At 43.1% G+C, this 18,587-nt stretch overlaps 1 protein-coding gene across 1 annotated transcript; it reads left to right on the top strand.

The window, feature by feature from the left end:
• The first annotated feature begins 763 nt into the window (after positions 1-763).
• On the top strand, positions 764-10,246 carry LOC132393667 (uncharacterized). The gene is made up of 4 exons (XM_059969081.1): positions 764-965; positions 1,283-1,429; positions 5,716-5,961; positions 7,364-10,246. The coding sequence occupies exons 1-4, from the start codon at positions 764-766 to the stop codon at positions 7,387-7,389; spliced, it is 621 nt and encodes a 206-aa protein (XP_059825064.1). The 3' UTR covers positions 7,390-10,246.
• Positions 10,247-18,587: the final 8,341 nt, after the last annotated feature.

Below are 18,587 nucleotides of genomic sequence, written 5' to 3'. Positions count from 1 at the left end.
TCCTATGCACTCCCCTTTCCCCCACCTCAATCTTTCCTCCTTTCCCCTTCTGCATTCCTCCATCTCCCCCTCTGTGTTCACCTGCACCTGCCTCCCATCCTCTCCAGCCTTCCTCCCTCTCACCCATCTGAACACTCCACTGCATCTCCCCATCCCCCACTCCAACCTATCACACCCCTTACCCTCCCCTTCTCCTCTTCCTTCTCTCCCCATTCCCTCTCCCTCTGCCCATCCCCTAACCACTTCCACATACCGTTCCCCCATATACCCTCCCCTCGCTATCCCTTCCCTTCCCCTCTCCATCCCATGTGATGCCTTTCCAATCGCCCTTCCCTACTCTGCCCATTGTCACACCCGCTCTCCATCCCCACTCTATCATTTCATACCCACTCGCTTCTCACACAATCCCCTCCCCTCACCATTATCACGTCCCCTAACCCCCTTATCCCTTTCACGCATTATATCACCTACCCCCATCATCTCAGTCTCTCCTCCTTTATCTCTTTCACCCCTTTCCTTCCTCTCCCTCACCGCTATCCCCTGTGAACCCCTCCCACTCCCTTTTTCACTCATCCCCATCTCTCTCTCTCTCTCTCTCTCCTTTCCCTACTCTTCTCCTCACCCCCGACCCCTTCTCCATTTGGGTAATTGGCTGCTCACGCTTGAATGACAGACGTTTATCAAATGGAGTCGCAGGACTGAAGGGGCTCCTGGCTTTGTTCATGCCCGGATGATTGTGCAGAAGTTGTTGATAGTTGCGTGAATGGAGCCGAGTGAGTCGCCCGCTTCCAGTGACGGGGACTCCTGGTTCTGGGTCCTCCTGATTTTAGGGGTCATTGTTGTGATCTCACTCTGCTTATGGTGTTGCTGTGAGAAAGGTGTCCGTTTACGGGACATCCCCGGACATCTGTATGACCGATTTTTCAAATCTTACGGTACGGTCCCGCGGACTCTGTACTGCCAAGGTAAGACTGCACTGTGGTATCGGAGGAATGGAGATCAAGCTTACTGAAACATCTCAGACCCTGTGGGTACAGGATAAGATAGTTGTAAGAGAATTCGCTTCCTGAAGTGTCGGGGATTGCAGGTGCTGGGGAACAGGACAGGACGCAATCTGTGGTGATGAGTTGAAGTGGGAGCAGAGTGACTGAATGGACGGCTGGTGTTTTTATGAAGGGAGAGGCACAGGAGGAATGGGCAGGGCTGGTCAGTGTGGAGGGGTTTGTGATGGAAAGATGTGGCTATGAACGAAGGTGACCGATGAACGTGTGTTTTGTACTAGTGGAGAGTTACGGTCAGGGCAATATCCACCACGAAATTGTGAAAAGGCTGAACATTATTGAAGGACGAGGTTTTCCGCTTGTTCTCTTTGTCTACAAAGTGACCCGTGAAACTGAGGATCTCCGCAACGCCCTGCAGTGGATTGAAGGTAGGATTTCATTCAAGCCTCTGAGAATCTCGGTGTATTTTTCCCCTTTAGTAACAATCATGTACATTCCCAGTGCAGCGCCGGGAGTGCCCTGTTCTGTAAAAGGACCGTCCACTCTCACTTGACTGAAGGTCTCATTGTTTACAGGTTGCTCAGTTATTCCAGGTCTCCTGGGTTAGTAATTATCATTGATCCAATACTACAGTGATTCATAGAGCTAATATTTCAGACCAGACAGCCCAGCATGAAGCAGGAGACAGACCTTCACCCAGCACAGTTGCGATAAACCACATGAATCTGTGCTGGAAGGTACTTTGAACCTGGAACTGTACAGCACACGAACAGGTCCTTCAGTTCAGTGTGTGTGGCTCTAGTATGATGCAAATTAAACTCTCTGTATAAAAACCTTGCCCCACCCTCGGATCCTCATTAAACTTTACCTCTCTCACTTTAGCATTATATAATAACGCTGTACAACACCAGTGACCCTGATTGAATTCAACTGCCATCAGTTTGTAGGATGTTTGTAGGTTCTCCAAGTGACTGTGCTTGTTTCCACTGGGTACTTCCATTTCCTTCCACTTTGTAAAGACATTCTTGTTAGCAAATCTTACTAAGTTTTAGAGTCAGAATCTGAATCAAACATTCAGAAATCAAGTTAAAGTTATTATCAATATCTATATATATATTCCTGTACCTAATAAAGTAGCCACTAAATGTATGCTCATGGTCTTCTATAGCACATCTCATTCAAGGTTCAAGATGTTATGCATGTTGTTGTTATAACATGTGCTTATCTGAGTTATCGTGGTATTGGTGTTAGCTTGTACCTGTCTGGCCATTCTCCTGTGAACTCTGTCAATAACAGGGCTTTTTCACCCACTCACTGCATGTATGTTTCTTTTCTTGCACCATTCTCGGTAAACTCTAGAGACTGTTGAGCTTTAAAAATCCCTGGAGATAATGCAGTTTCTTATATACCCATCTGGCTTCAGCAATCATTCCATGATCAAAGTCACATAAATCACCATTCTGATGTCTGAACAACAACCAAACCTATTGAGAATTCAAAGTTCAAAATACATTTATTATCAAACTATCCAGACATTATACAACCTTGAGATTTGTCTCCTAACAGGTGGTCACAAATCAAATGAACCAAAAACATTAAAAATGATTGTCAAACACCGAGTCTGCAGAGAGAGGAAAAAAAGATAAAGAAAAACAATAAACTCAAGCCAATAGTGGTCTGAACTGAAGTCCATGAAGGCAGTCCTGTCCATAGACCCATAGTTCAACGCAGAATGGAGCAGTGAACTGAACTGGCCCATCCATTGCGTTGTGTGCCAAGACCCTGACTTTTTCAGTCTGGCCCGATGACTGATTTGACAACTAAACATTGTGACCCGAATCACAGCACCTTGGTTTGTCTTGCACTCAACCTTTCTGATTCGGCCCAGCATTTGTGTTTGTGTAGGAATGACGAGTCAGTTTACAGAGAGGAGGTACAGCGGCTAATGGACGGATGCAGAGACAACAACCTGTCTCTGAATGTGAACAAAACAGAAGAGATAGTTGTTGACTTCAGGAGGGCATGGAGTGACCACTCCTCACTGAACATCGACGGCTCCTCGATAGAGATTGTTAAGAGCACCAAATTTCTTGGTGTTCACCTGGCAGAGAATTTCACCTGGTCCCTCAACACCAGCTCCATAGCAAAGAAAGCCCAGCAGCATCTCTACGTTCTGCAAAGGCTGAGGAAAATCCTTCTCCCACCACCCATCCTCATCACATTCTACAGGGGTTGTATTGAGAGAGCAGCTGCATCACTGCCTGGTTCGGAAATTGCATCAACTCGGATCGCAAGACCCTGCAGCGGATAGTGATGTCAGCTGAGAAGATCATCGGGGTCTCTCTTCCCGCCATTACAGACATTTACACAACACACTGCATCCGCGTGAAGGACCCCCAAGTACCCCTCATACAATCTCTTCTCCCTCCTCCCATCTGCGAAAAGGCACCGAAGCACTCGGGCTCACACAACCAGACTATGTAACAGTTTCTTCCCTGAAGCTATCAGTCTCCTCAAAACACAGAGCCTGGACTGACACCTTACTGCCCTATTGTCTTGATGATTATTTATTTTAATGCCTGCACTGTTTTGTGCAATTTACGCAGTCCTGGTACGTCTGTAGTCTAGTGTAGTTTTTTTTCTGTGTTGTTTTTTATATAGTTCAGTGTAGTTTTTGTCCTGTGTCATGTAACACCATGTACCTGAAAAACGTTGTCTTGTTTTTACTATGTATTGTACCAGCAGTTATGGTTGAAATGACAATAAAAAGTGACTTGACTTGACTTGAGTTACTGCCATGTGATACATTGATCAGGTTTTGCATTACAGACAGTTATATGTAATAAAATGGCCACTAAGTGTACCATTGTTGAGTGTAACCTTCCTTCACAGCCATGGTGACTGTACACATTGGGTCCCCAACCTCAAGGTAGTATATGTACTTCTATAACTGCTTTTTACTTTGAATGTTCTTCCAAATGTGAGAGTCTAATTCATAAGATTTCTCTCCAACAGCATACATGCTACTGATATGTGGCTCACCAGCCTACAAATCCCGCACTAACCTGGCTTTTCTTATTGGCTTCCTATATGGGACACATCTTAGATTGTGGGAAGAATTAGTTGAGCACCTAAGTCTTCTAGTGACTCCCACATGACAGTTAAGTCTGCCTAATAATGCTATAATTTGCCTACCACATTGTTGTACTTGTATAACTGTCTTTCTGCTTTATAGTTGAAACTTAACTTAAAGACGGATTGATTCTTGGCTGTGAGTTATGATGTGAACTGTGCTTCCTGGAAGGACAGTGGAAGCAGATTATAAGAACCTGACAGAATAACAAGAGCACAGGTCTCTTGGAAGCAGAAGAAAAATACAGTCCAATTAAAGGATTTTTAAACTATATCAAAATGAGATCAGACAGCAAATGTGTAAAGAATGATTTTGGTGTCCGAGAGCATAAATCACTAAATATTAGAAGACAGATACAGCAAGCAGGTAAAGAGGAAACATATATTCTGGGCTTTATTGCAAAGGTGGTGGAGTTTAAGGATATAGAGGAGTTGCACAGTTGCAAAAAGAAAGCCTGAACATTGTGGGTCTGTATTCCTTTGTGTTAATGAGGAATGAAGCGTGACATTATTCAAGCATACAACAGCCTGAGAGGCGTTAGATGAGAGATGATGGGTTGTTTACACTATTTTGAAATTCGCTAATGAGGGTATGTGGTTAAAAAGTAAAGGTCCAGGCGTTTAGAATGGACATGTTTAGAAATGACTTACTGCAGAATGAGTTGAATCTCTGTACTTCTCTGTACAGGAGGACGGTGGAGATAGATAACTATTTGAAATATTGCTGAATTGAGGAGTGCAGAAAACTAACACAAAAGTGGACTTGAGATCACCCATGATGATGTTGATTGAAGGTCAAGATTCAGGGGCTGTGTGACCTACATATTGCCTTGTGTTCAGAGTCTAATAGTGGCTGAGAGATTAATGAATTGGTATGTCTTTTCATGAAAAATAGGGATGTAGCAGGAAAAAAATTGGCCAGGCATTTTGCTACAATGAGGAACTTAGTAGAGATCAGCATCACTGAAGTGATGTCTTTGGAGGAACTCAGAAAGCTGAAAACAGACAAAACCCCTTAACTTGATAGCTTGTGCATTCATCTGGGACTATGACCTGGTCCCCATGCAATGATTTAGATGATGTTGCATCCATCTGTCTGAGTTTACTGGATGAAAGCCCAACAGAATTGTCAGTTCTGAGATGGTTTGTATGATGTCATGTGGGAAGAGTGGAGAGAGAAACTTTTCAAATGGTAAGAAACTGGTCAATATTGCACTATTGTTTGAACAGGGAGAATTGATACATTTCCAGTGGGCAATCCTGGAGGGAGGTGTAATGTTAGGAGTAGGGTAAGAGCATCTACCTGCAGATGACCACCTCTGGAGCACTTTGAGGAAGAGCTAAATTCCTCATTGCAGAACAGAAATATCTCCCAGACGGAGCTTGGTGGAGGTTGGAGAGCTCGGGGAGAGAAGGAATGATAGACGTTGTGGAAGACCACGATACTTAGGAAACTCAGTCAAGTTTGCTAGTTAAGTCTCCCAACTGTTTTATTTTGTTTTTGTAAGAATGTGGTGTGCTGTAGGAAAAGTTTAAATATTCCAAGGTTAAACAATTTAAATACGGTTTATTTACACATCAGGCAAAGGAGAGAAAAGAGAAGACATCTATGCTGCGATCCTGTTGGAAAAGTGTTTGGATAAACAGAAGAAGCCAGTGGAAGTTGCTCACCAGGGAATGTTTGACGCTAACACTGTGGCTGTGCGAATTCTCTACCAACAACAGCGGAATGCACCTGATAAGATTCTGGATTGTCCCAGTAACAGGGAGGCGATGGAAAAAGTCAGATGGAGCATCACTGATTTTCAAAAGGAAGAAAGGTTGCAAAGTAAAAATTAAGAGTATTTCCTGTTACCAATATGTGATGTGTAGATAACGATGGCCTTAACCCTTGCTGCTCTGGCTCTTCTGCCCTTGTTCCTCTTATCCATGCTTCTTTTACCTGGCTGCCCTCATCCTGTCCTTATTCCTCTGTGCAATGGATATTTGGGTTTGGGAGGTGATGTTCAAGAATCCTTGAGTTACTGCTGCATACTGGGCAGGGACTGGACATGAGTCCTGGGATCTCTCCACCCTGTGGCATTGTGGGTGGCCCAAACCATCCTCCATCTCATTGATCCAACAGAGGTTGCAAACGTTCTGATTGGTGTAAAAAGCTCATCTAATTCAGTGATGTCCTTTGAAAAGTACAAGTGCTGTCCTCACTTGATCTGGTCCGTAGGCACAGCCATGAGGTCAAGTCTGCAACAGTTTATCTATTTCCCTAAGTTCACTTTACAACCAATGTATGGATACTGAGAAATGATCAAAAATCATTACTGCCCTACATACTTCATCAGTTTGTGGTTCAAGTTCCAAAGAAAGACTGGACAACATCACTTACACACTCGATGTACAGTTCCAAAAGCACATGTTGTAGCCGTCCAGAGTGGCTGGCTGGACAGGTGGTGATGAAGCAAACTTCCTGGGCCCAGATATTCTTCAGCTGCTGCTCAGTAATGCTTAGCTGCGTGTATCTTCAGTGACACAATCACACATCCTGTACTGAACAGTGCTGTACGGACAGTGTCTACTGCAGGGAGTCAGGACATTTGCCCTCATTGCTTATTTCTGGTGTTTCTGTCCAACACTAGCTTTCTCCCCCTTCTCTCCATCTCACCCCTCAATGTATCCCTTTCATCCATTCTCCCTGTCTGATTCTCCAGGTTTTCCCAGTAGAAGGGATTCCACTTCTCTCCTCTTTCTATTCCTTAAGTTATGTCTGATTTCTCATTAACTGCTTTGTATTAATGACACTGAGTCCAGTGCCAGCCACAATTGGAAGCGTATTTGTCCCATCAAACCTGTCTAAAATTGTGAGAACATCCCCCCCAGAAGACCCTCAGCTTTATCTTTCCCAGTCTGTTCAGTGTTTCTAGGCTGAAACCACTCCTTGTAAACTCTTAATGCATTTTCTCCAGAACTGTGTTCAGCTTCCCAAATGTGATCTGACAAATGCTTTTTACAAGGTTAACACAACCCCTCCATTGTCCACTCTGTCCTACTTGACAGGATCTTAGTGTCCTGCTTAACCTCAGTATTGTGGGTGTTACTGAGCATTGGGCAGACTTGGAATGGGGAAATGTGAATCATATCTGTGTTCCTATTGATCACTATAATGTGCTCTTGTTCTGTAAGGGGAATGTTGGGTTGTGAAATCTGATGGAATCCATTTGTGTTTCCTGTTCCAGCAGGTTCTACAAGAGAAGGCTGGTGATCACCTGAACCACTCAGTGTATGTGGAATTTGCTGCCTGCACTCAGCATCAAATGCACTGCTGCTCCCTATTTCTGCCCTGACCTGTGCTGGACATATCATCGAAGGCAATGGGTCTCGTTTCAAGAAAATCTGACTCCAGAAACAGACTACATCTATGGACGTTCACCCAGAACAGCAGCATTTCTTCACAACTATTGTGCTGAAAGTTTCTTATGCTCCCTGCTTAGACCTTTTTCTTGTACTCTAGTCTTTATTAATCAAAGAAAAATCCTGTAATCTGTACTCCACTTTGTCACTGAGTTTATAACCTGATAAACCCACCTTCAGTGAAGCCAGAGTCAGCTATCACAAGTGCTATTCAGCAGAATGTTCAACACCATGACCCATTACTTCTGCCTCTGCTGTCTCTCCACCCATGCTGCCTATCCCAGCACTATGTGCCCTTACCTGCTGCAATTTTTCTGTGTCCTCCTTGCACTTTTTCCTCCAGTGACCACGTGCCTTTTCAGCCCTCAAGGTATTTGGGACAGGTTGGGATAGATGTGATTGATAGTACTGGAATATGAACAGTTCCAAGAAGGGGAGTTGGTACTGGAGTTGCTGGTACTGGTACTGGAGTTGATTGCTTAGCGATTCTTTGTTACTTTTGAAAGTTTTCCCAGTCTTCCAGCTTGTCACTACTCTTGACAAATTTATACACATGAGCTTTTAATTTGATGCGTTCCTTTATTTCCTTAGTTACTCATGGTAGGCTCTCCCAAACCTACTGTCCTTGCTTTTAACTGGAATATACTTTTGTTGAGAACTGTGTAAACTCTCTGAAAGTCTTCCACTGTTCCTCAACCAGCCTACCTTCTAACCTGTGTTCCCAATCTACCCTATCCAACTCCTCCCCCATCCATTGTAGGCTCCCATATTTAGGCAAAATACACTGGTTTTGGATCGAACTATTGCACCCTCCATTTGTAAGAGAAACTCAATCATACCATGAAAACTCTTTCCATGAGGATCCCTAATTAGATTGCTAATTTTACCTGTTTCATTGCACAGGACCAGATCCAAGGTAATACATTCCCTTGTGGGTTCAGTAACATGTTGTTCAAGAAAGCCATCAGGGATCCATTCTATGAAGTCATCCTCAAGACTGCCTCAACCAATTTGATTCACCCAATCTATGTGCAAGTTAGTCCCCCATGATAACTGCTATTCCATCGTTACATGCCTCAGATATTTCTCTCTTTATTACCTGTGCCACTGTAATATTATTATTCCATTGCCAATATACAGCTCCCACAAGCATTTTTTCCCTTTATCATTCCTAACCTCTACCCAGATGGATTCAGCATTCTGCTCCTTACATCTTATATCACCTCTTGCTATTCCCCTGATCTCATCCTTAACTACCCCACCTCCCTTAACTTCCTGCCTATCCTTCCATATTACCTGATATCCTTGGATATTTAATTCATAATCCTCTCTAACCTTAAACCACATCTCTAATGGCCAATAAATCATTACCCTTCGTACTGATTTGTGCCACCAAGTCCACTGACCATATTATGAATACTATGGGCATTCAGATAAAGTGCACTTACACTAATTGTGCCTTCACAATCTAGTAATAATTGTCTCTTATGCACTTCACTGTTTTACAGTCCACCCTTACTTTTCTCTTTTTTTTTAACTTTTGCTTTTTCTTTATCTTTATCCACCTTCTCCTCCACTGATCCCCTGATGAGGACTACACGGACCTCTGCTTTCCTCCTCCTGCAATCAATTATCATCTCCTTGCTCTTGCTGACTTTGAGTGAGCTGTTGTGGCACCACTCAGCTAGATTTTCAATCTCCCTCCTATATGCTGATTTGTCATCACCTTTGAGTTGGCTAATGAAACTGGTGCTGTCAGGAAACTTATATATGGCATTGGAACTGTACTTATCTTCACAGTTGAAAGTTTAAAGTGAGTAGAGCAAGAGGTTAAGCACACAGCCTTGTATTGCACCTTTTCTGACGAATGTTGTGGTGGAGGAGATGCCAATTCCAATCTGACTGGTACCTGCAAATGAAAAATTTAAGAGCCTAACTGCATAAGGAGGTATATAGGTCAACGTCTTGAAGCTTCTTGAAGCTTATTTTGAGATCAGAAAGTTGTGCCATTAACCCTTTTGTCTGCCTATGCCTATTCTACATTGGAGTAGAGAAGAAAGTGGGTTCATCTTAATCAAACGTCTAAGGCTCTGGTTTGACAAGGGAGCTTTTGGAATGTTCTCATCACAGTCTGGGACAAGGAACATAAATGGAAATAATATGCAGGTGGTTTAAATCGGATGTGTCAGAATTTGTCATGGAATGCCAAATTTTCCTTGGAGTCCCCCATCCTTTTGAAGACTAACTACTAGCTCTTTCCTTCCTCAGGGAGAAAATAATTGTGACTGTATGTGATCTTAGAGTTAGGTCTATTGTAGAAGAAAGAACAAGCATTGACGTAACACTTACTTTATCCTTGCCATATTCTGCCCTTTTCTACCACTAAAGGTCACTAGAGTTGTTATCATTATGATGGGAAATACATGGTGGTGCATAGCAGCCTCCCACAAGCAGCAGTGAGGCAGTGAACTGGTGACCCCACTAACAACATTATCCAGTACACAGTGAGTTCCCTTGCTTTGTGTGACATGGTATGTGTGGAACTGTCTGTACAACCAATGGGGGTGGGGGGTGTTGGAATGTCCCAGCAGAGAAGCTGCATCACTCTTACTGCTACACCTCCTGTGGAGGCATGAGTGACATTAGTGGGGTTTGGGAGGACTGACACAGACCGCATCACCCCTACACCACCAGGAACACATGGAGACAGGAAGGTAGGCACAGTCCCTGGTGGAAGGTGCTGAGCCAAGGGCTAATTGCCATGGACGTTATTCGATAGGGTCAGGTGAGAATCTGCAGGGCAGTGAGATCCCATGAGTACAGAGTAAAGCACTGGGTTCTTGGCTCTGGAACTAATATGGCCAAAGGGGTGGATAGTTCACTGAAGGGCCTCCACAACCTCCTGGAGTTTGGCTGCGGTATTTTAACAGTGGCCTCTCTGTTTCCAAGGAAGAGATTCTGTGTGATCTGAGACTGTGGAGTGATCCTGATTTTGCCTAGATCCATACCACACTCCCTAGATACATCCCATTCACCACTGGCCACTATACTCCTCCCTGCCTCTATGAAAATCATTGTACTCCTCCACACATCCCCCTCCAGTTCTGGAACATCACCATCCCTATTGCCTCATGTCTTTAAATCAACACAACCCCCATCACCGTCACTTTGAGTACTCTTGTTCCTACGTCCCTCCCCAGTCTGTGAAGTGAGACCGAGCACCTCTCTTTCTCACTCTGAAGAATGACCTCACACTCTGTTTTGCAGTGTCATCGGAAAATCCATTGCGAAGGCAAGACATTTTGTAGTGTGATGGGTCAGGGGTTCCCTTATGTTCTATTTGTCCACAGAGTGTGCAGTGGTCAGAAATGCTCACAATGGGTCACATCCTTCTCCAGCTCCTGCAACCGTCTCTGATCCCAGAGGGATAGCAGCAGAAGAAAGGAAATTATAGGTCAATTATTTTGACTTCTGTGGTTTCAAAGACGTTGGAGTCAATTGTTCAAGATGTGACTGAGGTGCTTGGAGGTACATGATAAAATATGTCATCTATAGTTATAGTTTAAGGGAAAATCTTGCCTGATTGTTGGAATTCTTAGAGGATATAACAAGCAGGATAGAGAAAGACAATCAGTGATTGTTGGGTACTGATTTTCAAAAGCCCTTTGACAAGGTGCCGTATATGATGCTGCTCAACAGTTTAGTAGCCTATGGTATTACAGGAAAGATACCGACATTGTGAAAGCATTGGCTGATTGGCAGGAGCAAGTTCTTTCTGGTTGGCTGCCAGTGAATACTGATGTTCCACATTGATCTCTGTTGGAACCGATTCTGCATGATGAAATTGATGGTTCTGTGGTTAGATTTGCAGATGCTTTCAAAATAGAGGGCATGTACTTTGGAGGAAGTAGAGAGGCTCCAGAAGGACAGTGAAATTTGGAGTATAGGCAAAGAAGTGGCATAATGACAGTGTCAGGAAGTGTCTGCCTATGCACTTTGGAAGAAGAAATAAAAAGATATACCATTTTCTAAATGGAGAGAACATTCAAAAATCTAAGGTGCACAGTGACTTGGGAGTCATCATGCAGGATTTCCTGAATATTAATTTGCAGCTTGAGTCAGTTGTGAGAATGGCAAATGTGATGTTAGCATTCATTTCAGGAGGTATACATTATAAAAACAAGAATGCAGTGTTGAGAGTATTTATAAAGCACTGGCGAGTCTTCAATTGCAATGTTGTGAGCAGTTTTGGGCCCTTTATCTAAGAAGGAATGTGCTGACATTGGAGAGTGTTCAAAGAAAGGTCAAGAATATGCTTCTGAATTTGAAAGGCTTGTCATATGAGGTGTAAATGATGGCTCTGGGACGTTACTCAGTGGAGTCTGAGGGATGACCTAATAGAGACATTACATTTTGAAAGGCCTTAATAGAGTGGATGTGGAGAGGATGTTTCCTTTGGTGAGGGAATCTAAGACCAGAGGACAGAGCCTCAGAATTGTGAGCATCCTTTTGCAAAGGAGTTGAGCAGGAATATCTTGATTCAGAGCAGTGAATCCGTGCAATCCATTGTCACGGGTGGCTGTTGAAGACAAGTCATTAGGTATATTTAAGGCAGCGATTGATACATTCATACATTAGTGTGAGCATGAAGGGATACAGGGAGAAGGAAGGAGATTGGCGCTGAGAGTGAAAATGGATCAGTGATGATGAAATGGTGGAATAGACTCAACTGGCCAAGAAGTCTGCTCCTGTATTTTATTGTCTTATGATAAACACCTGTACCTGACAGGACTATATTGAAACCATGACCGTACACTCTGTTCATACACAAACACGTAGTCAAACACAATAAATCATATTGTTAAGTTATTGAAAACAGGACAGAGGTGGATATTATCACCAAAAACGATGAGAGGCAGGAGTTGAAAAAGTTCAAAGCCTGGTGGCAGGCAGATAGCCCCTTTTTAATGTCATTACGACAATGGAGATTGTTGTCGACTTTAGAAGGTCTCTCACCACTCACAATCAAGACCAGAAGACCATAAAATATAGGAGTAGAATTAGACCATTGGAGCAATCAAATCTAGTCTAATTTTTCAATTTTCCTCACAGCCCCAATCTCTTGTTTCTCCCCATATCCCTTCATGATCTGACCAAACATGAATCCATCAACCTCAGCCTTAAATATACATGAAGACTTGGCCTCCACAGCTGTCTGTGGCAAATAATTCCACAGATTCACCACACTCTGGCTAAAAAAAGTTCCTCCTCATTCTGTTCTAAAAAGACACTCCTGTAATCTGAGGCTATCATTTCGTCTTAGAATCTTCCACCACAGGAAACAACCTCTTCACATCTACTCTGTCAAGTCCTCTCATCATTCGATAGTTTTCAGTGGGGATACCCCTCATTCTTCCGAATTCCTGTGAATACAGGCCCAGGTTCATCAAATGCTCTTTATATGACAAGTCATTCAATTCTGAAATCACTTTTGTGGATTTCCTTTGAATCCTCTCCAGTTTCAGCACATCCTTTCTAAGATAAGGGGTCCAGATCTGCTTAGGATACTACAAGCGAGGCCTCTCCAGTGTTTCACAACATTTCAACATTACATCCTTGCTTTTATATTCTAATCCTCTTGAAACTAATGCTAACATCGTCTTTGCCTTCCTCACCACAGACTCAAGCTGCAAAGTAACAATTGGAGGACCATGCTCAAGGACTCACAAATCCCTTTGCACCTCATTTTTCCTATTTTCTCTTTATTTAGAAAATAGTCAACCCTTTCATTTCCTCTTCCAAAGTGGATGACCATAGAATTCCTGACACTGTATTCCATCTGCCATTTATTCGCCCATATTCCTAATCTATCTGTCCTACGATTGCCTCTCTAATTCCTCAAAACTACCTGCCCCTCCACTTATCTTCATATCGTATGAAAACTCTTTAATGCAATCTATTCCATCATCCAAATCATTGACATAATGTAAAAAGCATCAGTCCCAACATAGGCAATTGTGGAGCACCACAAGACACCAGAAGCCAGCCAGAAGAGGCTCCCTCTATTTCCACTCTTTGCCTCCTGCCAATCAGCCACTAGTTTATCTGAGCTAGAATCTTTCCTGTAATACCATGCGCTCATAGCTTGTTTAGCAGTTTCATGTGTGGCACAAGTAAAAGGCTTTCTGAAAACCCAAGTACACAACATCAATCGATTCTCCTTTGCTGTCCTGCTTTTTACTTCTTCAAAAATTCCAATAGATTTGTCAGGCAAGACTTTCCCCTTGAGGAAACCATGCTGAAAATGGCCTATTTCATCATCTGTCTCCAAGTCCTCTGAGACCTCATCCTTAAACATCGACAGAACTTCATCCCAACTACTGTGGTCAGATTAACAGGCCTTTAGTTTCCTTCCTTCTGCTTTTCTCCCTTCTTGAAGAGAGGACTAACATTTACAATTTTCCATTCCTCTGGAAACATACCAAGGTTGATTGATTCTTGAAAGATCATTATTAATGCCTGCACAATCTCTTCAACCAATTTTGAAATCTCTGCTGTATACATCCTCTGGGCCAGGTGACTTACCTACTTTCAGACTTTCCAGTGTTCCCAATTACCTTCTCCCTAGTTATAGTAACTTCACATATTTCATGCACCGTGACACCTGGGTCTTCCACCATACTGCTAGTGTCTACCACAGTGAAGACTGATGCATGTTACTGATTCAGTTTGTTCGCCATTTCATTGTCCCACATTACTACCCCTGCAGCATTGTTTTCCATTGATCCAATATCCCTCTTGCCTCACTTTTACATTTTATGTATCTGAAGAAAATGTTGGTATCCTCTAATATTATTGACTAGCTTACTTCTGTATTCCATCTTTCCTTTTTAATGATTTTATTTTGGTATTTGAAAGCTGCCCAATTCTTCAACTTCCCACAAATTTTGCTCTATTATATGCCCTCACTTTAGTTTTTTATATTGGCTTTGACATTTCTTGTTAGCCACAGTTGTGTCACTTTTACATTAGAATACTTCTTCCTCTTAGGGATGTATATACCTGAAGAGGAAGATGTATCCTGCTAGTGTTCTTTTCCAATCCATTCTGGTCAACTCTTCCCTTATGCCTCTGTAATTCCTATTACTCCACCTGAATACTGATAGATTTGACTTTAACTTCTTCTCAAATTACAGGGTGAATTTGATCATATTATGATCACTTCCCAGGAGTTATTTTACCTTAAGCTTTCTTCACGTTGGTGGCACAACAGTGGAAGCTACACACAGTTTCAAAGTTCTGGGAGTGAACACTTTACACAATCTCTGATGTATCTGGAACACCAACTACACAGTCACAAAAGCTCACTAGCAGTTTAACAGCTCCAAATTTGAGGAAGCTGAAGATACCTCCATACTCACGTCATTATACAAACGTGCAGTGGTGAGCATCCTAGCAAGCTGCATTACTGCATGGTATGAAAACTGCACTGTGACGGACAGGAAGGCTCAACAATGCGTAATCCAGTTTGCCCAATGCATCGCCGGCACCAGCCCACACTCCATTAATGACCAATATTCAGAAAGTCGCATCATGCAATATCATATACACCATGGTAAAGGACCGACTGTCCCACTTCCATCAGGGAGATGGCTACCTTGCATCCATGTCAGGACATCTTGTTCAGTAACCTTACTAACTCACCCATCTACATTTTATTCCAGGTCATTTATATACATCACAAATAGCAGAGCTCCTGCAGAAAATCATTAATCACAGACATTCAGGGGGAATAAGCCCGTTCGACCACAAGCTATATTCTTCTTTGTGTAATCAATTTCTGAATCAAAGCACACAATTCACCATGGAGCTTATGAACCTTAATCTTCTGGATCAGTCTTCTATGAGGAACATTGTTTAACACCTCATTAAAATCCATGTAGGCACGCTTTCTCACACCTAGTCCTGTTCCTGGTAGTTCAGTGTATGTGTCTTGCTTTTGGGTCCACTCCCAATGCCCCCCTTGTGACAGAGAAGTTTGGAAAACAGGGTTTGCTCAACAAAAAAAAAGCCATGCTAGCTCTCTCCAATTATGGTTTTCCAAATGTTCATAGTTCTTTAGTAACTTTCTTATCACAGACATTGAACTGACTGTCTTTAGTTCCAGGGTTATTCCTGATTTCATTCTTATAGCAAAATACAATTACCATTATCACCATGGATAGGAACAGAAACAATGTGTCATGTGTGGACTGATGAAATTTTAATACAATTGCACCTGGGAGCTCCTTCTCTGGGAGGTCAATAAAAAAAACTTCCCACTGATCTCCCTCCTGGCACTTATCCTTGCAAGCGGGTCTGCCCCTACACCTCCCCTCTCACAAACAGTCCTACTAGACACTTCCATCCCACATCAGGATGGCCTCAAATCCTTCTGCTTCTTTCTGGACACCAGACCTAACCAGTTTCCCTCCACCTCCACTCTCCTCCATCTGGCAGAACTGGTACTCACTCTCAATTTCTGCTTTGCTCCTCCCACTCCTTTACTGGCCGAAGTTGTAGCCATGGCACTCGCATGTGTCCCACCTATGCCTGCATTTCTGTTGGTTATGTGGAATAGTCCATATTCCAAACCTACTCTGGTATCACGCCACATCTTTTCCTAATCTACATCGATGATTGCATTGGTGCTGCTTCCTGCACCCATTCCAAGCTCATTGATTTCATTAACTTTATGTCCAACTTCCACCCTGCACACGTTTATCTGGTCCATTTCTGTAACCTTCCTCATTTCTCGATCTCTGTCTCCATCTCTGGAGAGAATTTATCCACTGATAACTCATAAAAACCCACTGATTCTCAGTTACCTGGACTATACCTCTTCCCTGACTGTCATCTGAAAATGCCATCTCCTTCTCTCAATTCCTCCATCTCCAATGAATCTGCTGTAAGGATGAGGCTTTTCACTACAGAACTAAGGAGACGTCCCATCAGACCATAAGACTAAGGAGTAGAATTAGGCCGTTCAACCTATTGAGTCTGCTCCACCATTACATCACAGCTGATCCCGGATTCTACTCAATCCCATGCACCTGCCTTCTCATCATAGTCTGTGATATCCTGGCCGATCAGGAAGTAATCAACTTCCACCTTAAATATACCCACAGACTTGTCCTCCACCAGTCTGCGGCAGAGCATTCCACAGATACACTACTTTATGACATAAAATATCCTCCTTACCACTGTTCCAAAAGGTCACCCTTCAAATTTGAGGCTCCACCCTCTAGTTCTGGATACTCCCACCACAGGAAACATCCTTTGTACATCCACATCTACTGCTTTCAACCAATCAGTACAGGTCCAAAGCCACAAAACATCCCTCATCTGTTAACCCCTTCATTCTCAGAATAATCCTTGTGAAGCTCTTCTGATGTGTTTACAATGATAACACATTCTTTCAGATATGGAGCCCAAAACTGTTGACAATACTCCAACAGCAACCTGACGAGTGTCTTATAAAGCCTCAGCATTATCTCTATGCTTTTATATTCTATTGCCCTTAGAAATAAATGCCAACATTGCATTTGCCTTCTTTGCCATAGATTCAACCTGTAAATTAACCTTCTGGGAGTCTTGCATGAAGACTCCTAAGTCCCTCTGCACCTCTGATGTTTGAACCTTCTCCCCATTTAGATATTAGTCCGCCCAATCATTCCTTTTACCAAAATGCATTATATACACTTCCCAACACTGTATTCTGTCTGCCACTTTTTTGCCCAATCTTCTAACTTATCTGTCCTGCTGCAATTGCTTTGCTCCCTCAGCACTGTCTACCCCTCAAGTGATCTTTGTATCATCTACAACCATTCCCACAAAACCATCAACTCCATTATCCAAAATCACTGACAATGTGAAATGTAGCAGTCCCATAACTGACCCTGAAGAATACCACATCAGTGGCAGCCAACCAGAAAAGGCCTCCTTTATTGCCACTCACTGCCTCCTGCCTGTCAGACATTCTTCTATTCATGCCATTATCTTTCCTGGAATGCCATAGGATTTGATCTTGTTAAGCAGCCTCATGTATTACACATCATCGAATGCCTTCTGAAAATCCAAGCAAATGACATCCACTGCTGGTTGATATTCTGGGATTGACGATCTCAGAGCCAGGGTGCTGAATCAGAGGCACATTAGGACTGTTGTGTCCTTTGTTTCATGGAATCCTTGTTAACCGCTTCTATACTGAATGCAGTGATTCAGCTTGACAGGTTTACTATAGTTTCTCTCAAAAGCAGAGGTGGAGGAGTATGCCTCATGATCAACTCTCCTCAGTGCACAAATATAAGAGTACTGTCCCAGTTCCACTCACAAGACCTGGAATATCTTGTGGTTAAGTGCCATCTATTTTACCTACCACGAGCGATTCCTGGGATCACTTTGCTAGTGGTATACATTCCACATCAAGCCCAATGGCAGTCATGCTTTAGGTGATCTGAGCAATGGGATCAACATACATGAAACAGTGCACCCTAACATATTCACCATCTTTTGGGGGGATTTTAACCAGCCCACTCTCAAAAAATCATTCTGCAATTACCATCATTTGCAACACCAGAGGAAACAATACACTGGAACACTGTTACACCATCATCAAGAATGCCTTCTCTGCTATTCCAAGCCTTCACTTTGTAGGAAGTCTGATCACCTGGCTGTACTTCCACTCCCTGAGTACAGGCAGAGACTGAAGACTGCAGCACCATTAGTGAGGACCAAAAAGGTATGGACAAGAGAAGCACAAGAGTGCTTACTGGTCTGCTTTGCATCAGTTCTCTGGACTGTATTTAGGATTTATCTTCAAAGCTGGATGAGTATGCTGCAGTGGCTACCAACTTCATGAAAACCTGTGTGGATGCGTGTGTGCCCACAAAGGCTTACTGTACATTCCCAAACCAAAAGCCGTGTATGAACCAGGAGGTACGTTATCAACTGGAGGCTAGATCTGTGGCATTTTAGTCTGGCGACGCAGGTCTGTACCAGAAAACCAGG

The sequence above is a fragment of the Hypanus sabinus genome, chromosome 1, assembly GCF_030144855.1.
Source record: "Hypanus sabinus isolate sHypSab1 chromosome 1, sHypSab1.hap1, whole genome shotgun sequence".
Taxonomy (NCBI): Eukaryota; Metazoa; Chordata; class Chondrichthyes; order Myliobatiformes; family Dasyatidae; genus Hypanus; species Hypanus sabinus.
This window is presented reverse-complemented; position numbering and strand designations above follow the sequence as displayed.

Coding starts and splice junctions, on each gene's coding strand:
- LOC132393667 (XM_059969081.1), top strand. CDS start 764: ATGGAGCCGAGTGAGTCGCCCGCTTCCAGTGACGGGGACTCCTGGTTC. Junction 966..1,282: donor GCGGACTCTGTACTGCCAAG/GTAAGACTGCAC, acceptor GTTTTGTACTAG/TGGAGAGTTACGGTCAGGGC. Junction 5,962..7,363: donor AAAGGAAGAAAGGTTGCAAA/GTAAAAATTAAG, acceptor TTCCTGTTCCAG/CAGGTTCTACAAGAGAAGGC.